General features: G+C 43.3%; 3 protein-coding genes across 3 annotated transcripts; 2 read left to right on the top strand and 1 right to left on the bottom strand.

Annotated features, from left to right (window-relative positions):
* Positions 1-788: 788 nt before the first annotated feature.
* On the bottom strand, positions 789-2,654 carry LOC146641349 (granzyme B(G,H)-like). The gene is made up of 5 exons (XM_085398134.1): positions 2,389-2,654; positions 2,159-2,288; positions 1,708-1,959; positions 1,416-1,605; positions 789-802 (listed from the first exon to the last, which is right to left on the bottom strand). Exons 1-5 carry the CDS (start codon positions 2,490-2,492, stop codon positions 789-791), a joined length of 690 nt encoding a protein of 229 aa, XP_085254260.1. The 5' UTR covers positions 2,493-2,654.
* A 6,580-nt stretch (positions 2,655-9,234) lies between these two features.
* Positions 9,235-13,477, top strand: LOC146641350 (galectin-3-binding protein B-like). The gene is made up of 5 exons (XM_085398698.1): positions 9,235-9,307; positions 10,253-10,444; positions 10,530-10,661; positions 10,774-11,044; positions 11,117-13,477. Exons 1-5 carry the CDS (start codon positions 9,250-9,252, stop codon positions 12,138-12,140), a joined length of 1,677 nt encoding a protein of 558 aa, XP_085254824.1. The 5' UTR covers positions 9,235-9,249; the 3' UTR covers positions 12,141-13,477.
* A 478-nt stretch (positions 13,478-13,955) lies between these two features.
* mpnd (MPN domain containing) lies at positions 13,956-22,742 on the top strand. The gene is made up of 13 exons (XM_085398877.1): positions 13,956-14,464; positions 14,817-15,019; positions 15,119-15,340; positions 18,249-18,348; positions 18,426-18,504; positions 18,586-18,682; positions 18,767-18,839; positions 18,929-19,005; positions 20,443-20,611; positions 21,074-21,144; positions 21,487-21,576; positions 21,669-21,761; positions 21,832-22,742. Exons 1-13 carry the CDS (start codon positions 14,461-14,463, stop codon positions 21,916-21,918), a joined length of 1,365 nt encoding a protein of 454 aa, XP_085255003.1. The 5' UTR covers positions 13,956-14,460; the 3' UTR covers positions 21,919-22,742.
* The last annotated feature ends 156 nt before the right edge of the window (positions 22,743-22,898 follow it).

Raw genomic sequence — 22,898 nt, forward strand, 5'->3', positions numbered from 1 at the left:
GCAAGCCAATGATGTGACCGACATGAGAGACTGGGTGGCTGCTCTCAACAAGGCCAGCAAGAACAGTGCCTAAGTCTTGCCCTGCACGTGTGAGGCCTGATGTGACCACAGTATTAAGTGATGCTCACGCCCGCATGGGATCTATCCCCATGCAGTGAAGTTAGCGGGTGATTCTAAATTCACACAGGAGTGTGAAAGGTTGTCTTTCTCTATGTGATAGTCTTGCAATAGACCAGTGATCTCTGGTGACTTTATTTCCTCATCAGTATGTACTCTTTTAATCTTCCTTTTGTCCCAATGACCCTTTATTAAACAGTTTAATTGAAATGACTGAATCAACAAATGTTTCACTCTTGTTGAAATCGAGCTGATAATAAAAAAGATCACAATTGTTACAAAAGGATATGAAATGTCTAATGATATTTTTATTTTTTTATTTCTGGTCACACTTACAGTGCGATCAGAAATTACATTTCAATAATGCAAAAGTAAAACTTAATTAGCTTGTCAGTAGACTGACGGTATTTTGAGATGTCATATAGACGTTGGGCTTATCGGGGTGTTTGCAGTTGTTTTTGTAGTTGAAAGAATCACCACCAACAGTGTTTAACAGAAATGAGGAGCATCATTTGCACAATACACTCCCCGCTCACTTTAAAATACTGTGCATGTGTTGGAATATACATATGCTGCACACAGAACACTACAGATGTACATTTATATGTGTTTCATTTATATTTAAGCGTAGATGACTCTGCAAACTTTGAGAAGACTGTGGTTGGTGATAATCATCTGTTGTTATCTGAAGATGACAAAAAAACAGAGTAGAGTGTATTTACACTGAGTGGGTAATTGTTCCACTGGCTGAAGGGGAAAAACAGTGATTTGTAAATGATTAAACAGCATTAATGAGGATATGATTAAATAACTGCTCATTTTCAAGTGTGTAGATTGTGTGGTATATAATTATTCATTGCAACGTGATGTTTTAAGTATCGCAACACAAATACTGTAAGTAATTGCTAGTACTGTAGGTCATTTTAATTCATGTGTAATTTATTACTTGTAGAAATCTTATATCATAAGTACAGTATATTTTCAGGACATGGGTCATATGATCAAGTGGATCAACCTCACTGAACTTCCAGGTATTTAACAGGAAAGGACACATTCTACAAATTTTTGATGGTGTTTATTTTTTAATGTAAGCTGGTAAATGAGAACAGTCTTTATCACATTTATATGGGTAATTTTTTTTTACTGTTTACTGTGTTTTATTGTTATTTTTATTATTTATAATGTTCAAACAAAACAATCATTTAAAAAAAGGAAATCACATATTTAATTCTTTTCATTTTTGGTTACACTGACAGAGAATCAGAAATGCTGACATTTCATTAATATACAAGCCAAACTTTCAGTGAAGTTTTTACTCCTCATATTTTCTGATTTTCTGGATTTCACAATCCTGTTAATCCACTGACGGTATTTTGAGATGTCTGTATAGATGTTGGGTTTATTGGGGTAACTGCAGTTTTCTTTATAGTTGAAAGAAACAATGCCAACAGCCAACCCATCGCACACCAGAGGACCACCAGAATCTCCCTGTGAGGAGGAAGAATGTTAATTTACCAGCTTTTATTCCATTTTTTTAAAATATATTTGTGATCAAGGAGCCAGTTTACACGGAAAGGACAGAAAACATACCTGACAGAATCCTTTGTCTGTCTCATATCCTGCACAGATAACATTGGCAGGAAGACCAGGCCACTGGGGCTCACAGACCTTTCGTTGAATGACAGACACGTCCACCACCCTCAGCTCATCAACAGGTTTACCGTGAGTTTTAGTTGTTCCCCATCCAGCCACCTGACACACTTGGTTTTCTTTTAGGTTTATTTCAGCCTGTGGAAGCTTAATTTTTTCTACGCCATGGCCCAGTTTAACTTTCTCAGACAGCTGGAGACACAAAGTAAAAATAGAAATGTCTGTTTCAGTCCAAATCAATTTTATTTATACAGCGCCCAATCACAACAACAGTTCTCTCAACGTGCTTTAATTTGTGAGGTAAAGACGCTAAAATAATATATTAAAAAAATACAATTAGAATAATAAGACCACAAATATGTATCATGTTAAACTGTGAATATGTCCTTACTTTAATCAGCAGGATGTCATTACCCAGTCCAACCTGTTGATAATTATCATGGATGGTTTTGTTTTCAATCTTTATTTTTTGATGATTGCCATTCTTGAGATTGTGGTTGCCGAGAACGACGTGTGTGAGGCTGATGAAGGAGTAATCAGTTAAAGGAAATCAATACATTTTCTAAATGTGTTTCAAAGACATGAGTCAGAGATTACAGCAGAAGATGTTTGATTACTCACGAGCCATCACAGTGTGCAGCCGACACTACAAAGTCCTCAGTCATGAGAAATCCTCCACAAACACGTTCACCCTTGTTGTTCTGCACAGAGGCCATGTACTGCATCGAGTTCTCTGGGGCTTTTGTACCATGTATGATTTCACTTCCATGTGCTGAAAAGGTCAAATGAAATCAACAAAAATGAAAAAAGTCTAGGGATATTCCAGGTTTGGTGGGCCATGTTGTCTCACATATTATGAGCACAGTTCACAGCAAACTATAGATGAACTGCACTGTGGCCGCTAAAGTGATTCTTTTCCAGATGTGCGCAGTGTGTTGGTGGATTGTGGAGCAGCACCAGCTGAGGAGAGTGTTACCATCTTCTTTTACAGAAGTTGAGGACCAGAGACAGACACACACAGGTGAGACGCTCAGCACTGAGAGTTTTCAGAGCAGCCAGCGTTAACTGGAGCAGTCTTAAACATGAGAGACTATATAGAAAACGTGTCACAGAGCCGAGTGTACAAACCACAAACTTGTTATAGTTTGATCACGGTTATCAGTACAAAAACACATGTAAGAGTGGGTTTGGGTTTCAGAAGGCTGCTGGTTGTCTGGTTTCGTTTTCTTCTTTGTCAGCATTTGCTCTTAGAAGAGAGCAACGCAGAAAATATAAAGTTTAATCACTTTGAGAACTTTTGTAAATGTCCTTTTGTGACTTGTAATGAAATCGTTACAGGACAAAAAGGAACCCTGACAGATAAAACTGGCTTTTATCTTCATGTTCAGCTAAAGAGCAAATGCTAATTTAGATGTGAGTGAAATGATTCAATTCAATTTTATTTATATAGCGCCAAATCACAACAAAAGTCACCTCAAGGTGCTTTATATTGTACAGCAGATACAGACTCCGGTTGGAGTGAGAGAAGGAAGACAGGATAAAATACATGCTGTGGAAGAGAGACAGAGATTAATAACAGATATGATTATTAATCTCTCTTTCTAGTCCCTGTCAGGACTCTTGCTGCAGCATTTTGGATTAGCTGAAGGCTTTTCAGCGAGTTTTTTGGACATCCTGATAATAATGAATTGCAGTAGTCCAGCCAATGATGTGGCTGAAGCTTTTGTAACAACAGCTAAACTCAAAAAACACGAAGCTTAACGTTTAAACCTACAGAAGCAGATGTACAAGTACAATAATGCTGTGTGTGTGTGTGTGTGTGTGTGTGTGTGTGTGCGTGCGTGCGTGCGTGCGTGCGTGCGTGCGTGCGTGCGTGCGTGCGTGCGTGCGTGCGTGTGTGTGTGTGTGTGAGAGAGAGAGTCTGTGTATGTTTGTAACATAAGATTTTTTTCTATATCACCAGACACTTATCTTAATTACTTTTGGAAAAGATACACATTTCTGGGACTATGAAGCTGTTTCACACACACACAGACACACACCCTTACCCTAACTGTAACCTAATTGTAACTCTGACACTAAAACCACATTTTGAGTCCCAAAAATGCCTTCAAACTCGTGGGGACCAGGATTTTGTCCCTATAAGGGCTGTTGGTCCACACAAGTATAGTAAACTTTCCAGTTTTCCCCACAAAGATATGTAAACAAGGTCACACACACACACGCACGCACGCACGCACGCACGCACACACACACACATAATAATTAAAAAGAAGTGTCTGTTTATGTAGAGAAAAGCTTATGTTAAACACACACATATATAGATAGATGTGAAATACCAACATGCTCACTCTCATGGTCTGTTTAAATTCTCAGAAAACTGTATCTGAACCACAGACACCGCTGGTTCTAGATTCGCTGATTCTGGATTCAGATATTCAGACTGAGCTGACAGATAAACACAGTGAGTCTCCGACTGTGAAACACAAACGCTCTCTGAATGAGCCAGAACACAGTAAAGTGTCTCATGCTGAGCTGGCAGAGCTACACAACATGACCCTAGCACATTTTAAAGGAGCATCAGGACTCATCATGACTCTGATTTCTTAGTAAACTTTGTTAGTAATGTGTTTATTGAAAATGAAGTAATGCAGTAATCTCCAGAGGTGGGAAGTACTATAATAATAATAATATGTGGATTTATATAGCGCTTTTCAAGGCACCCAAAGCGCTTTACAATACCACTATTCATTCACTCTCACATTCATACACTGGTGGAGGCAAGCTACAGTTGTAGCCACAGCTGCCTATGCTTGTGTATTTATATTTATGACAACTTTAAACTCGTACTCTCTACTTTTAATACAAATATCTGGACTTTCTTACATTTCTACAGCAGTTTGAACACAATTGAGGTGAGACATTATTTGACGTCACTGCACGCCGCCGAACATCAAACATCGACCCATAGAAGACTCTCCTGCTGGTGTGTCATCGTCGGTGCTCATCACAAGTAGAGTGAAGAGCACCAAAGTCCTCGGTGTTCACATCACAGAGGACCTGTCCTGGACCAGCAACACCAAATCAGTAAAAAAAAAAAGTTTTAATTGTGAAATAGTTTCTTCCCCCAAGCGGTCCGACTCCTGAACACAACACTGGACTCTCTTCTCTCTTCTCCACATACTTCTTAGACTACATAACACTATCCCCTCACTTCCAATACTTACACTATTGTGTATTGCACTGTTCCACTCTGTCAGTGTACTATTTAATCTCATTTGTTTCTATTTCTATTCAAGTACAACACAGTTGTATTTATTTGTAGTTTATCTTTTTCTGTACAGTTGTATATATATATATATATATATATATATATATATATATATATATATATATATATATATATATGAGGAGGATAGAAGCCACTGACATAAAGACAAGAAAGCTCCTTACCATGTATGGAGGGTTTCACCCCAAGTCCAGCACCCTGAGGCTGTACGCTAAGCGGAAGGAAGGGGGCCGGGGACTGGTGAGTGTCAGCACCACAGTCCAGGATGAGACAACGAACATCCAAGAATACATTGGGAAGATGGCCCCAACTGACCGAGTGCTCAGTGAATACCTCAGGCAGCAGAAACCCAAGAAAGAGGAGGGAGACGAGGAACCATCATGGAAGGACAGGCCCCTGCACGGTATGTACCACCGGCAGATAGAGGAGGTGGCTGATATCCAGAAATCCTACCAGTGGCTGGACAAAGCTGGACTGAAAGACAGCACAGAGGCACTAATCATGGCAGCACAAGAACAAGCTCTGAGCACAAGATCCATAGAGGCTGGGGTCTATCACACCAGGCAAGACCCCAGGTGCAGGCTGTGTAAAGATGCCCCAGAGACAATCCAGCACATAACAGCAGGGTGCAAGATGCTAGCAGGCAAGGCATACATGGAACGCCATAACCAAGTGGCCGGCATAGTGTACAGGAACATCTGTGCCGAGTATAACCTGGAAGTCCCGAGGTCAAAATGGGAGATGCCCCCAAGGGTGGTGGAGAATGACCGAGCTAAGATCCTGTGGGACTTCCAGATACAGACGGACAAAATGGTGGTGGCTAACCAACCGGACATAGTGGTGGTAGACAAACAGAAGAAGACGGCCGTAGTGATCGATGTAGCGGTTCCGAATGACAGCAATATCAGGAAGAAGGAACACGAGAAGCTGGAGAAATACCAAGGGCTCAGAGAAGAGCTCGAGAGGATGTGGAGGGTGAAGGTAACGGTGGTCCCCGTGGTAATCGGAGCACTAGGTGCGGTGACTCCCAAGCTAGGCGAGTGGCTCCAGCAGATCCCGGGAATAACATCGGAGATCTCTGTCCAGAAGAGCGCAGTCCTGGGAACAGCTAAGATACTGCGCAGGACACTCAAGCTCCCAGGCCTCTGGTAGAGGACCCGAGCTTGAAGGATAAAACCGCCCGCAGGGGCGTGCTGGGTGTTTTTTATATATATATATATATATAATAGATAGATAGATAGATAGATAGATAGATAGATAGATACACATGTGTGTGTATATCTATATCTATAGCACTTTAAAAGCAACACATGGGCGACCAAAGTGCTGTACAGCAGAAATATACCATATAAGTACCATAAGTATAATAAATACAATGAATAGATTGCAGTAAAACAGGTGTCAGTTACCCACTGAGTTGAAAGCCAGTGTCTAATATTGAGTTTTTAACCTGAATTTAAAGACCACCACTGAAGTAGATTGCCTAATGTGAAGAGGAAGCTCACCCCAAAGCTTCGGGGCCACAACAGTCACACTCAGTCTCCTCTAAGTTTCAGCCGCGATTTAGGGACTGAGAGAAACAGCTGCTTAGCTGACTGGAGTGAAAGAGGGGGGACATAGGGCTTCAGCAGATTGGACAAGTAAACAGGTGCCAGAGTATTAAAGAGGGATTTAAAATAAATATAGAGAAAGACGGACAGGAGAGAAAGAGGAGAGCTTATATTTAACAGTGAGGTCTGATGAGTGATATGATCCAATCGTCTTGCAGTTGCAGTTCTTACCAAGTTGTACGAAGCATGCCAGGACACAGACGAGTAGAAATTTCTGGAGTGTTGAGGTGAACTTTTATTGAGCAGTTTGCTTCAGTGGAAAGTACGATTATCATATGTGGTAAATGTGGCTTTCAGCTGCATCCTTTACCCAGTGTAAGACTGAAACTGGTGTTATCATCATGTTCATCAGCTTATCGGTGTGAAACACACTCATCATGTTTAGTCGTCATTATTTTAAGCTCTTATAATAAGAAGTTCCCACCCGTTGATCCTCATAGAGCTGAAACACTGAAAGATTAGCTGCTGAAGATGGAACGCATGAGAGCTACATGTCATCCTTTTATAAAATCTGAAGCTTCTGCTTCTGCTACTTTACCACACTGCTCTATACGCAAATTTCCCTACAGGTGTACCTACACAGATAAATAAATACTGCTTATTTAGTGTCTGCAGTGTTAATCAGAAAGTTTTAAATATTCTTCATTGAAATCTTTAGTAGCTGTATCAGTCTGTGATGGCTGGTTGCCCACAGCTGGTTTTGAAGAAGCTGCAGAGGTTTGCTCTGTTTGCTGACTTTTGTATTTGGTGTGACCTTGGGCGTGACCTGATTTTCACTTAAGTTAAATCAGCACAAGCTGCTATTGGTTTCTGTCATCACATACAATTTTAACATTGTTAAACAACTATTATTAATTATTAATTACTCTTTGGTGTAGATCATACGGAGTTTGTTTTGCGAGATCTCGCAAAAGTTGAATTTCGACTAATGACTGTATAAAATGTATCTTTTATACAGTCATTGCTTTCAACAATGGCGGCAAAACAAACTCGGGATCTCGCAAAAGTTGAATTACAACAATGGCGGCAGCTACTTAGTTGTAATATTACTCTTGCTGGGTCACAAAATAAACTTTTAAGATATTTTGAGGCGTGAACGTAGTTGTGTAAACGTCAAATATCTGCTCGGTTTACAAGACATCACATATTTGCAAAAGTGCTCCGACGTTTTCGGAGCTCTCGAAGCTAACGGGAGGTTGAGACCTAATACAGCCGGGAGGAACACCGCTCTCCCGGCACATCGTGCCTCGACCTCCCGGTCGGCTTCGAGCTGGCGGCCTCCGAAGAATGCGGCTAAAAGTTTTGCGGGATCTTGAGTTTGTTTTGCGAGATCTCACAAAAGTTCATTGTAATTTTTTTTCTCCCGTGTCCCTTGCGGGGCTCCGTAAGATCAAGGAAACTGAAAAACATTTGATCCCTGTGATAAACTGTAGCTGAATCTCACAGTTATGGGAGTGATGCATTCACACTGGATACAGACTAAAAACCGTGTTTAGTTTGAAACACACATCGAGAAATTCGTGCTGGGAGACATGTTAATGATTGAAAACATTCCAGAAATTCACAGCTGCTCGATCACTTGAAGGTGAAGCAGGAAGATTGTGGAGGTGAGATGATGGAAGCACAGCTGTTTTTATTTCTGCAGCTACGTTCATAGAGCCTGGTGATGGTTTAAAAGCTTTTAGTCACAGCAGGGCGAGCACAGCTCATGCTAACAATGTGACAGTGAGCCTGGATGCTTGAGCATTGCTGAAGTTGTCGTCTGTCTGAGCGCGCTCTTTGGCCTTCATGATGTCGCCATCTGCTGGTGATGGACTCACACTGGCCTCTAAACAAACATCAACTTCTGGCTTTGAAATAACTTTATCTCTAGCTCATGTGCGGGCAGCATGGGGACCCCAAAAGTATGCATGCCCAACTGCTATACATGATCCAACATAGCTTAGAAATGCAATATTTAAGTTTAAAGTCTACATTTCGTCCTGCTTTCTGTTTTTACTATTTTCACTTCTCATTGTATTGAGTATGATCTATCCATAATCTCATGAAAATATTATTGGCCATTAAAATATAAAGCCTCGTTATGAATCTTTTGTGACAAAGTCATATGTTTTGGAACTAAATGTGGCATCATCCCAAGTTGTTTGAAAAGCACGTTGGGTGTGGTAATTCCTGGAAAACCACCGCCTACAAATAAAGTAAGTAAAGTGGCTCCTTCAGTTCATGGACTGACGGACCTCATCACAGAGCAGCTTTTCTTAACCTGGAGCTCTAGTAAGTCCTTTCCTAGCTTTGGTCAGGAATGAGTATGATTGATGATTTGCTGGCAACAAAGAAAAGGACATTTAGTTTTTCTTTTATGATTTCAGTCGCTGCTCTGCAAAGCTGCATTTGAATGTGATGATGTGCACACAAAACTTCTCCAACTCTTAAAACTCTGATGTATTTTTTTTAAAGCAGAAACGTCATTATTATGCTCAAGTGTGAAAGAAGCAGGATGATTGCTGATAAAGAAAAGAACGCATTTTTAATACAGAAACGTGTTGCACTTTTGCCTTTTGTCTCCAGTTTAGCGCCATTAAAATGAATGGAAATGCTTTTTTATTCTGTATTCTTCTGCTGAGCGTCACCTTATCCAGTGGTGAGTAAAACTGATTTCCCATTAAACTCAATTCTCTATTAATATTACAATCTAAGCTGAACACAAGTGTAGTGTTGTTTGTTTAGTATTAGAACACACCTAAAACACATGTGCATGTGCATGCATGTTCTTGATGAGGTTGTCGCTTGTTTCCAAGGTTTCATAACCGCAAGAAACCGTCAGTCGACAGTTTAAGGGTTACTTTATAAAGTTATCGTGTCACAACAAATAAATAAATAATTATTACCAGCACAGAGGATTATGAGCATTCTCAGGATGTTGTTATGAGTTAGTTTACTAACATGGCAGCCATTCACAACCCAACACCAACTGGCTATCACGGTATGAGGTGTGCAGATACAAAGAAAGGTTTCAGATGTTTGCACCTAACATAGCCGCGATAGTAGTAATGCAAGTGCTAATAATGATGCACTTTAGTTTTATTTAATGCTTTATATATGTGCAATAATGAATCAAAAATTTATAAGGAAAACATTTATGGTCACAGCTCACTTAATTACTTTTCCTGTCCTGGGAGGAAATTCCAGGGTCTACCTTACAATATAAAGTACCTTGAGGCAACTGTTGTTGTGATTTGGCCCTGTATAAATACAACTGAATTGAATTAAAAGTGATGTTCATTTTTTAAAAACATGTTTGTTTGTTTAATAACTGCATGGTCTTAACCCTGGTCACTGTAAAGAACAGCTGATGTTGTAACGCTGTGTACAGTACTAACGCTGTCGAGACGTTTGCTCATATTGCTGTGAATTTCTGCAGCCTGTTACAGTCTCTAGAACAAACCACCGCTGATCTGATATCAGTATTTTTAAATAAAAGTGGGAAAATAGCTATATATCTGTTGTGCTGTGAAATCTACATGATCCTTCATCTTTCTCCATAAATCCCAAATAAATCGATTACACTGCATTGTTGTTCCTTTAGCCTATGAAGAAGGTTACATCAGGCTGGCTGGTGGCCAGGAATACTCCGAGGGCCGTGTGGAGATCTTTCACGATGGAGTTTGGGGGACAATTTGCGACGATGGCTGGGACATAAATGACGCTCATGTAGTGTGTCGACAGCTGCGTTTCCCTGGTGCAGCCGAGGCTCCTGGATCAGCTGCATTTGGCGCCGGTAACGAAACCACGACGCTCCTCTTACGCGCTGCATTTCAGTGGTTAATGGCTAGACTGTAATTGTGTGGCTGTTTTGGTTTTAGGGGTCGGTAACATCTGGATGGACGATTTAACCTGCGGTGGGTCGGAGATTAACCTACTCCAGTGTACGTTTCCTGGCTGGGGGGTCCATAACTGCGGTCACGGCGAAGATGCCGGAGTTAGATGTGAGAAAGGTGAGGATGTTAGCATAAGGACAGAAGTCTCCAACCTCCTCTGAGAAATAAAGGTCAGAAAGACATTTGTCTTAGAAACAGGTGTATTCACCGTGTCTGTGATCTCTATCAGGGGCGGAGCCTCAGAGCAGGGACCTCAACCACGAGTACACGTTGGACCACAATGCGAGCCTCTCTCAGCAGCTAGGCGAGCTGTTTGACAGCAGACAGGACTGTGACGTGGACATTGCAGTGGCAGTGGATAACAACATAGTGGAGACCATCTGTGCTCACAGGGTCATCCTTTCTCTCAATTCAAACCTCAAGTCTTTGCATCCAGACCTCAGCAGCTTGCTCATTAATGTGTCTTCTGATTGCAGCCAACATGCCGACATATTTGTCAGGTATAAAAAGTTCACACTTGCACATATTTCTATGTAAACCTGTGATCTGTCAATCAAATTTTTGAATTTCAGATACTTCTACACGAGGAAGATTACGGTCACATTAGCCTCCTCCCACTGCATCCTGAAAATGGCTTCTGACTGGGGCCTGACTGAATATCACAATGAGGCTGCGAATCTCTTCAGACTGTTTCTCCCCGAGGACCCCACCTTCCAAAGTCAGAACTCTCTTTATGAGTACGCAGTTCGCAGAAGTGACGACACGCTGCAGCAACTATGTCTTCGCTACCTGGCGTGGAACTGCGAGGCGCTGATCAACTCCCCGGCCTGGACAAGCCTTCCTTTTAATCTGGTCAAAGCACTCCTTTCTCGCTCAGACCTCGTGGTGCGTAACGAAACAGTCGTCCTGAGCGGACTGGAGAGATGGGCAGAAGCTCGAGGAAACGCAACCATGCGTGAGATACTTCTAAATCTCGTCCGCTTCCCGATGATACCAGCTGAGGACTTATACAGTCTTGACAGCTCAGAGTACCACGCTAGCAAGCTGGAGGGGTTTCAGTTTAATGCTCTTCCTGTAAAAATGCTCCTCAGCGACCTGACAGGAACCATCTACACACCCAGGATTTACACTGGCAGACCGTGGAGCTTCACCTTCAGCAGTCAGGAGATCCGAGCTTACCAGCACTCCGGGGTCTACATCCTTCGAGGCCAGCGAGTCAGCAGCTTGACGTCTGATTTCCAAACCCCGGTTCATAACAGCGCCTATTTCGCTTTTCACACCATGCGCTGGAAAGTCACGACCTACGTCAGAGAGGAAGACTGCACGAAGCAAAGTGTCACTTGTGCTTCTTTACCAGCGATCAGCTTGAAGATTGAACAAAAGAATTTACCCAGTGAGATGGAGGGCCGCATCCGTTACAGCAACAGGCTCATTCTCATGTGCGCAGGAAGGCACGTGTTCCACGTGAACGAATTTAATGCTGTTGACAGCGACAGCCCCATAGCTGTTCCCAGCATCTCAGAACAAGTCTACCCGTGCCACTCAAACCTGTTCTCCTACCAGGTGGTGGTACGTCCTCAGTACTCAACAGATTAGAACTGACTAGAGAACTTAAGAGAAGGAGGGTGTGCGTCAGCGCAAGAACTGCACGCACATAATGCTTTCGGCTCTCTCCTCCTTACGTGCAGCAGCTGCAAGTGGAAACCTCACAGTGAAAATTAAGGTGGATCCTGGAGCAGGTAGAATTGACTTCATGCAAGTTTTCTAAACATGAGCCAGCTTGTCCTGTAGTTGCTGTGGAATGCATCGCTGTGGCTTGTTTGGGCACATGGCGCTACTGTAAACCTGGGCAGAGAGCAGTATCACCGCATTTCTATCTGATGATAAGTGAAAAAATAATAAAAAAAGGTCTGGTCTACTGTTATAATCACTCTGTCTGCAGAAGGTCATGCATTTCTTTTATTATGCAATGTATGTGTAATCAGATTACAGTGTATACACTTCTGTAATGTATTTGATTCACTGAAAATATTTACTGTCACTGCCATGACAACAGTCCAGCAGTCTTAGCACAATCTGTCTGTCCTTATACAAATACAGTAGAATGATAGAATAGAGACAGTTATTAATAATACCTGTTAAAATCCGCTGTAAGTAACAGAACGTTTAAACATACTGCAGGCTGCCTCCTCCTATGGTGTCAGTTTGAAAATCCTTCATCACCCATGTCTCAAATTATCGCATTCACAAGACTTTTTTGAGGTCAAGGTCACTGAGATTTGAATTCATCCAAGATTTTGTGTAGATACAACTGCGGCCCACCCGCCCCACGGTGGGGTGATAATGATACCAAAGGCTGATGGATTGAAAATAAAGATTTAAGAAAAAAAAACAAACTCTTTTGAAATGAAGTTACAAGTAAAGTTATGTAAGTACAAATGTATGATTGCTAAATCATTTAGGAGACGTGTTTTATGTCATCAAATTATTTCAGCTAATTTTAACACGGTACAGAGGCCGGGAGCATTCACATCAACTCTGCTGCTGTTAGTTTCTGTTGGTTTTTAAGTGAAATAAATTCTTCTTGCACTTCTTTAAATGGGACTGGTGTCAAAATCATAAACACTTTTATTTTATGGAGCTGGTTTTTAGATCCTGCCGAGCTTAATTCAACAAAAACAGGCAGAAACCTTTCTGATAAACAACGCTTCTCATTTCCTCACTTTAATGTTTTGAATACTGTGACTAAAGTAAAGGGTCTAAATCAGCGGTCTCAAACTCAAATGAGCTGTGGGCCACGGGTGGCACTGTCGTCTCATTGGAGGGCCACTTTAGTGTTCAAGTAGTACAAAAAACCCAGCCAAACAAACAACAAAACACTTTTAAAAAATCAGATATTGTATAACAATTCAAAACTGCAAACATGGGCTTATTTTTTTTCTCACTCTTAACTAACTGAAGCCTTTCATTGAACTACCAAAAAAAAACACATTGGTTCTCTCGTTCTAGTCAGACATGCGGCAGCACTTCTGCTATACTTTTGTTTGTATTTAACAAAATAAAAATGCAGATATAAGTGTACACATTAGTTTTTGTTCTCTCACCTAACTAACACAGCCAAATCCCTCCGCATGTCTGTACTCTCTGCTCATAGTTCCTTCATATGAAATTATTTTTGCCTTTTTAAAGAACTTATTTTAACATTGCACTCAACAACAAACAAATCCTCCCTAACAAAAAAAGTCCCTTCAAGGGCCAAATTGTGTTACATTTCTCACGTCAATGTACGGGCCGCAAATAGGGGTGACGTGGCCGCAAGTTTAAAACCCCTGGTCTAAATGCTTGAGATCAGAGCCCCTCTCCACTGAACACCAGAGAACGGCCAGCTGCCCTCGGAGCTGCCAGCAGGGGGCGGCATACGGTTGGCCCGGTGAGGAGGACAGGCTGCTGGAGGTTTGCTGCCCTCCGCCGGCAGCTTCCCGGTAAATGTGCTCGGTGTCGGAGATAAAGGAGGAACCGCTCGGTCGCTTCCGGTGACTGAGAGCTCCGCGGTTTCTGCACGATCCCGCCGACGCACAACTCACCGAACGGCACCCGCTGCACGTGCACGCGCACGCGGCAGCGCTTCGTGGTGTTGGCGGAGAAAAGCGTCACGGTTCGTGTTTCTGTGAGCTGGTCTGACAGGGTTCCTGCTCCACGGTGACACAAAGCGCGGATAACGGCACGGCACGCTGTGGAACATAAGAGAGAGAGAGCGGGGGGAAAGCAGAGGGCGGTGGGGGGGACGGTAAAGCAGCACAACGAGGAAACCAGCCGCGCAGCCGCGGACGCCTTCAGCTCGTTCTCAACAACCACCGGACACGGACCGGGAACGAGCTGCGCACACCGGGCCGCGCACAGGCTCGCTCCCTGAGACATGGGTGAGGATAACGGAGCTCTTGGTGAGGGTGAGGGGGTGAGCGGCAGACCCGTTGTCAAGTAGCAGGAAACAAAGGCCCGCCGATCTCGTGAATCCACGAAGGGCCAGTTTCGGTTTCCTCTTCGTCACGTGTGCACGCGCTTATTATCATTGAGCTCCTGCGGTTATGGAGGATGCAGGCTGCCATGACGCTGTCAGTAATGCGCGTTTGTTTGTTCTGCCTCTGAAACACAGTCAGTCTACACATACACACACGTAAACGCAGCAATGTGCCATTCACAGCCTGCTGCATGAGAACACGGTTCATGCATTGTACCAAGCCAACATCCCAGTTTTGCTTTGTGCTTCCCTAGGGTCAGAGCCTCCCAGCTCTCCACAGGTGGTGGAGGATGGAGGAGAGGAGGATGAGGAGGAGCTGAGCGGAGGGGAGGAGGCAGACTTGCGGTCCAGCTCAGGCCGGGGCTCCCTGCTCACCCGCAGGGGCATCACCCTCAGAGTGCTCCTCAAGGATGGCCTGGTGGAGCCCGGGGACGGCGTGCTAGCCATACACTATTTGGTAATAACACGTAGCAGTTATGTGAACATGATTCTGACTCACCACAGTATGCGTGACTTGACAGGAGGTCATAAACTCTTGCTTTCTCTCCTCCTGCAGGGTAAGAACTTTGTGGGAGACCTGCTGACTGATGGGAAAATCCGATGGGTGGAGACGGGCCAGATCTTCAACTCCCCCAGCGCCTGGGCGACTCACTGCAAACGCCTGGTGAACCCGGCCAAAAAGTCTGGCTGCGGCTGGGCGTCGGTGCGGTACCGGGGACAGAAGCTGGTCCAGTACAAAACCACCTGGCTGCACAAGTACCAGCCCAGTGCCGACATGGTGAGAGGAGCATGACTGAAGGGGAGCATTCCTAATATTTGGTGCTTCCATTACAAAATGTATTTTGTGTAAAAATGGGTTAGTACAGATTTCTAAGCCTATTTTATTATCCTTGCTTTTAGACTTCAAACTGAGTTTTTAATGTTCAAAGTCTAATAATTAAGTCACGACCTTGAGTTTCCTCTCACCTGTGTTACTCATGAACACGTCCCCTTGCTGCTCCTCTGGTCACGTGACTTACAGGAAGTAATATCTGTGAGAGTATCACTGTTTCACAAAGCTCTTTTTCCATGTTTCACTGATGAGGTAAAGCACAACACATCCACCTTGTGACGCTTGTTTACAGTATAAACAACTCTTATTTTTAGTGACTGTGATGAATACAAGAAAAAATTATTGTAAACACAGATGTCAAAGTAAAACTCAGAACAGGCATAAGAAATGAACAGTATTATTTAAAGCGTGAAGGTTTAGACATTTCTGAAATGATTACTTAGTAGACGTTATAAACATTTAAACCTTTACAGGATTATAATTTCTTAACCGTGTGAAGAGGTTAGTTTTTCTTTTCTTATCTAATACATGAAATTTCAGCTCTGGCAGTGAAACCACGTAAAAACTGCATGTCATCGTGGTGTAACACAGAGCCAGCATCCATTGTGACATAAGCATCGTTATGTCCTGTCCAGCCTGTCGCCTGCAAATGAAATAAGACACTGAAACGATTTCAGAATGTAAAAATAAAAAAATGGTGGTTAGCATTGTTGCCCCATAGCGAAAAAGTCCTCGTTCAATTCCACCAGGTCAGGGTGTTCCTGTGTGGAGTTTGCATGTTCTCCCCATGTTTCCGGGTACTCCGACTTCCCCCCACAGTCCAAAGACATAAAGTTAGTGGGGATGTTGTGAGTCTATTGTACTGTTGGATATTTAAAAAGAGAAAGAAATATATACATATATATATATATATATAAACCAGAGTGTCCAGCTTTGTGCCGACCACAGAGCCAGCCTTCCTGATTAGTTTTTCCAGGCTGGGCATGTCCTCCTTTGCTGTGCTGCTCCCCCAGCACACCACAGCATAGAACAGCACTCTGGCAACCACCGACTGGTAAAACATCCTCAGGAGCTTCCTGCAGATGTTAAAAGACCTCAGTCTCCTGAGGAAGTACAGTCTGCCTTGGCCTTTTTTATACAGGTGCTGCATGACCAGTCCAGTTTGTTGTTCAACCAAAGCCCGAGGTACTTGTACGTGTTGACCACCTCCTCTCCCTCTATCTGAACTGGCAGTGGACCTGGTCTGGACCTCCCAAAGTCCACAACCAGTTCCTTGGTCTTTGAGGTGTTGAGTTGCATGTGGTTTGTGTGACTCCATGTGACAAAGTTCCTCACCAGACTTCTGTACTCCTCTTCCTGATCATCCCAGATACACCCCATGATGGCCCTGTCGTCAGCAAACCTCTGAATATGGCATAATTCAGAGTTATAGCAGAAGTCAGAGGTGTACAGGGTGAAGAGAAGAGGGGACAGCACAGTTCCCTGTGGTTCTCCTGCGCTGCTGACCACAGTGTCAGACGTGATGTCCTTCAGTGACATACTGTTGTCTGTCAGTGAGGTAGTTGGAGATTCAAGTGACCAGGCAGGGGTCTCCACCTGCATCCTGTCCAGTTTCTCCTGGAGCAGACAGTGCCAGATTTTATTCAAGGCACTTGACAAGTCAAGAAAGGATCCTGACCGTGCCTTTTCCCTTGTCCAGGTTTGAGTGGGCTCTGTGTAGGAGGTACAGGATGGTGTCCTTCACTCCGACATCCACCTTGTATGTGAACTGTAGTGGATCCTGGGCATGTTGTACCTGTGGTTGAGGAAGAGCCGCTCTAGAGTCTTTATAAGATGTGACGTCAGTGCCACCGGTTGGAAGTTATTCAGCTCGTTGGGCCGGTTCTTTTTGGGGATGATGCAGGACGTCTTCCAGAGGGCGGGCACTCTCCTCAGTAGCAGACTGAGGTTGAAGACTCTTTGTAGCGGCTCCTCAAGTTCAGCAGCACACGCCTTTAGCATCCTAGGACACACCTTGTCTGGGCCTGCTGCCTTCCTGGGGCGAAGCTTCCTCAGTTGTCTCCTGACCTGGTCCACTGTGACACTGGGAGTGGATTGGAAGTTTGAATGATTGTCTGTGTGTGTGTGTTAGCCCTGTGACAGACTGGCAACCTGTCCAGGGTGAACCCCGCCTCTCACCCTAAAGACAGCTGTGATAGGCTCCAGCCCACCCGTGACGCTGACAAGGATAAGCGGCAGAGGATGGATGGATGGAAAATCCTTTTAATCACACTTTGAAATACATTGTGTCCTTTTTTCAGACACTTATTTATTAACAGCCTCTGAACCAAGTCTGCAGGGTGACATCGGGGACATTTTGTCTCTTAGAAAATGTAAATGTGAAAGCGAGCCCACATTCAAAACATTTATTAACTTCCTGTAACAGGAGGAACACTTGACCCGTGTCACATCGTGAGCTGGACCAGTATATATTTTTCTCACAGTTTAAAATCCCCGGTTTGCAGAAATGTGGAGTGATGGTATAAGTACTCGGAAAGACCCTTTTAAACAGATGTGGTGTTAAAAATAAGGAGTGGTTCCAAGGTTTTGTCAAAGGGCGATCGAGCCTTTAAAAGTATTAAAACTGGCCAGGCCGTGAAAATAGAATAAAGGTTGTGGTTTGACACGACAATTAGCTAGTGCTGACTCACATGCTGATGGGAAAAAAGGAAATGTAAAGAAGAAGAAAAATGTGATGGTGAAATCGATTTGGAGTCTCTGCAAACAGGAAACGATGAAACATTCATTACAGTAAGGTAAATCCAGTGTAACCAGAACTTTATTTTGACATTTGTTTTACTTCCTGTGATGTCAGAGCTTGGTGAGTGAGGAAGATGATGACGAGGATGAAGAGGAAGGAAAGGCAGCTGTGCAGGCAGACGACAAGAACAAAAACACCAAACCTGGACTACATGGTATCATTTCCTCCTCTCCTCCTCCTCCTCTCCTTCCCCGCTCCCCTCCTCTCATCCTCATCTGTTCGATGTTACAGATGTGATGGTTTCACGGAGGACTGACAGAGAGAGAATTCCCGTCAGATATTGCACTTTGGGCACCCGAGATGCTGCCAGGTACCACTTTACCTGACTTCTTTCACAGCTCTGTGCATGAAGCGAATCAGAGTACGATGAAAGGTGTGCTTGTGTCCTCAGAGATCCACACACACTAGTGGAGCTGTCAGCCTTCTCAGCCATCAACAGGTTCCAGCCTTTCAATGTAGCCGTGTCCAGTAATGTGCTGCTGCTAATGGTAAGCATTAACACGCTTTCAAGCAGACCAGCTCCACACTGATCACAGGTAAAGAGACTAACTTGCCCACTTCTCCCGCTGTAGGACTTCCATTGTCACCTGACCACCAGTGAGGTGGTGGGATACCTCGGGGGACGATGGGATACCAACACGCAGCGTGAGTGCAACTTTATCCAACAAAAGAGAGCATAGTGATCAAATCCGCAGAACGCCGGGCTAAAGCTGTCCTCTCGCTCTGTATTTCAGTGCTGACGGTCTTGAGGGCTTTCCCGTGTCGGACAAGGCTGGCAGACAGAGACTCGGCTTCCGCTGTTGAGGAGGAGGTAACGCACGCAGAAACACAGAGGTGGAAAAACCCACTTCAAACACTTGCAAGCTGCAGTTTGCAGCCTGGCAGCACGCATTTCCACACCAACCAAAAAATTGCGCTTGAATCTTCGCCTGCGAGCTGAAGGTTGTTGCTGTTGATGTGTCTGCCTTTAAAATGATGTACAACAACACAAGTGTTTAGTAGTTTCCTGCATCTGAGATGCGAGTCTTCGAATCTGAAGTTGAGCAGAAGCTACAGGAATCCAAAGACTCTGCATCAAGTTGTTTTTGGCTTTGACGTCTAGCTGAGACTATCTTAGCTTTTATTTTGCAAATACACATTTTATTATTATATTATTTACTTGAGTTTTAGTGTATTTTTGGATTGTATTGAGTCTTTATTTTAAACATGTTTAAATAGTATAAGAACAATGAAAGAGGAAAAAAGAGACAAACAAAGGAAAACAAAGCAATAACAATAATAAATAACTTACATGTTCAAAAAGGAGCAGGAAGAAGCATGAGCTTATTTAATCCCACCCCCTTTCCACTGTTTATTAACTCATAGTCTAAACTTCTTCTTCCTGTTTATGCCCTGTCCATCAGAAATTCTTCATTATAATTTGCTTCACGTATTTATTTTTTATAACCCCAGTAACACGTCAAATTTGCAAATCTACGTATATGAACATACTGTGCACCCACACACACATATGTACATATATATATATATTTAAACATCCCTATTGTGAAAATAGTGGGTGATACACCCGATCAGAGCCTTACCTTCTCCCTGTACTTTACAAACACCAGTAGCAACCATAGTAGAGAATGTGGAGTGATTTGTGGTCCAGAATGTGTTTTACTTTACTCAAAATTGAAATACTTCTTGAAATGTTGTTATATATATAATTTTATATGAGACTTCAAGCTATTCTATTATCACACAAGGAAACTTATGTTCAAGAACTCTTTCAATTGCCACACCATCTATATGAATCTGCACTTCCCAAATAAGACGATTTTAATTTTACTTGGATTTAGTGATAGTTTGTTCCTGTCGTATTGAGCAGCTCCTTTAGATTCCCCCAGAACAAAAAATATTTGTGCCGTCTGCAAATTATACTAATTTTATATCAGAGACCTTGCAAATATAATTTATGTAAATAATAACTCATTTTGGACCTCGTACAGAGCCTTGTGGAACACCACACACAATGTCCGAGCATGATGAGGAATATTCACTGGGAAATACTGGGAAATAAAATGTAGCTTGATCCAAAAAAAAAAAAATCTGCAAATTCGTCCTGTGAAATCACACAGTTGCTTACAAAATACAGCCAAAAAAGTCAGAGCAGTATTTTCTCTGTGATTTCTTTGATTTGATCTGATAAAAATGAAAATTAAACGAGCCGTCCATCATTGTTTCTTTGTCGTGCTTGCCGTCTCAGATTTGTCAGAACCTGTTCATGCGTGGGCTGTCGTTGGTGGGCTGGTACCACAGTCACCCGCGAGGTCCGGCCCTGCCGTCGCTGCAGGACATCGACTCACAGATGGACCATCAGCTGAGGCTGCAGGGCTCAAACAACGGCTTCCAGCCCTGCCTGGGCATCATCTGTGGTACGTCCTTCATAACGGTGCTGCAGAAACGATCGGGTTCACTGAGTATTAATCGGTGCACTGCACTTCAGACGGGATGATGTATTTAAACTATTTTAAGAAAGATGTTAGCAGATTGCAGGATTATACGCACATTTCAGAGTTCTACAGCATAACAGCTTTATAGAGTTCAGGTTTCAGCAGATGTTGCAAGATAACAGGTGTCAATATCAGCCTTTCAAGCAGTGTTGCATTCAAGGGTAATGTGGGAATTTGTCGAGAAAATAAATGAAAAACGAGCCGTAAACAGCCGGAGCTCACCTGACATCTATTTATACCACACCTCACAGTGAAGCCTGTTGATGGTCAAATCTACATGTTGATATAGGTTTGTGTTTGCAAACAGAAAAATATAAGAACTCTCTGACACTGGCTCTGTGTCATCGCATTGGTGGCTGAGCTTTCATCTCTTTTCTCTTTCAGGTCCGTATTATCACGGAAATCAAGGCGTGGCATCAACAATAACTCCATTTTGGGTCGTACCGCCACCTGAGGTGAGTGCTGCAAGTGTTTGAACTGGTCCCCTTCACCTAAACGTACAGCCTGGAGCCAGAACTGGCCCATCAAAGGGTCTCATAATGAGTTGTTCAGTTTCGAAGCCTCCCTGCTCACAGAGACTCAGTCTTTCTTTGTAATGTGGAAATTTCAGATGCGCTGTCGTTGACCTTCTCATGAGGCTGCTTCTCATCAGTTTGTATTAAAGTGTGACCGTTTTCGGAATAGACTCAAGCTTCTTAAGAGGGAATGGAAAAGTTTTTAAGAGGTCAGCAGGTTAGGTTGCAGTGTCAGATGAAATGGGTTTGAGTTTTTCTGACACATGTGGTCTCTTTCTGCAGCAAAGACCTAATGACTACGGCATCCCAGTTGCTGTCGAGGTCACCTACGTACAGGACAACTTCCTCACCAGTGATGTTCTTAATGAGATGGTATGATACTGCATGATGCATCGTATGAAAAGACTGGAAAAAGCTTCTGTGATGCTGTAACTAAACAAAAACAAAAAAAAACCTCTGCATAGATGCTGCTGGTCGACTACTACAGGGCAGCTCCTGACCTCGTCCAGTTCAACCAGTACTGGTGTCCTGATACGACCATGATGGACAAAATTAAGGTGAGTTAAAGTCTCACTGTTTACCTGATCAGATTGCAGGCAGGCTGACTGAGCTCGTCCTCCTTCTCAGGGCTCTCTCAGTTGCCACGCTCCCAAAGACCAGGCCTACTCTCAGATCCTGGAGCACGTCTACAGTCAGCTGGGGAGCATGAACTGAGCGGATCACCGTTGTTCACTTCAAACACTTTTTTTTTTTGCAGAGCTTGCAGGATTGGTGTGAAATACAATGTAAACCCTGCTTTACAAACATATAGATGCCTCGATTGCTCGTACGTTAGAGTGATAGTTACCTGTTATACAGCATTATCAGACAAATACATTACAGTGGCTGTGATATTAGCTGCCCCAGAAGGTTGTTTTCATTAGAGGAGACCCAAAAAGCAGCATGTTAGAAAACACGAGACCATGCTCTTCTGCCTCAGGACGCTACTCAGAACCACGTTGCAGAAGACAAATCGGCCTTTCTACCTTCTACACATGGACCTACAGTATGTGCCTGTCTGTGCCAGTAACCTGTGGCAATGAGCAAATATTGACAGATATATACAATGTGAAAATTTGTGTTATAATTGCCTTTTATTGACAAAAGCCAATGGATCGGCGTTTGGGGAAAAGTGAAAAGCAGTGCAGAATCTACGACAGCGACCTGAAGTGTGCTCTGCAGCCGGATTTGTGAGTGCATCAAGTCCGCTGTGCCACACAAGTTAATTTTTCAGTTCCACTAGTGAAGTGAACAGGTGTGTGTCTGTGTTTGTGCCAGCGTGTTGTGAACGTGCCCGTCTACTGTCTTCCTGTCAGGTTGTGTGAAACTTGAGTCCTGTTTGTTAGGAACACACATTTGCTTCCTCTCTACCTGTACTGTATTTATTACTGCCTGTGGATTGTAGAGGTACATCTTTGAGGACAGAGCAATGCCTTAAGCCTGCTGATTGATGATCCACAAAGCATTAAAATATACACACTGGAACTATTTAAACACAAGTGTGGGTTATTTTTTCCCCTTCAGTCTAAAACACACTGCTCCAAAGAAATGAAGGGACCGGAGAACAGCAGGGCCAACACCAACAACGGATTCTGACCTGCTTTTGTTAGTGTCCTTGTTGTCGGTAACAGGAGATGGTACGTGCAGCCTATTCA

The sequence above is a fragment of the Rhamphochromis longiceps genome, linkage group LG23 (genome assembly GCF_057381845.1).
Source record: "Rhamphochromis longiceps isolate RC_006_pf linkage group LG23, R_longiceps_female_GT1.1, whole genome shotgun sequence".
Taxonomy (NCBI): Eukaryota; Metazoa; Chordata; class Actinopteri; order Cichliformes; family Cichlidae; genus Rhamphochromis; species Rhamphochromis longiceps.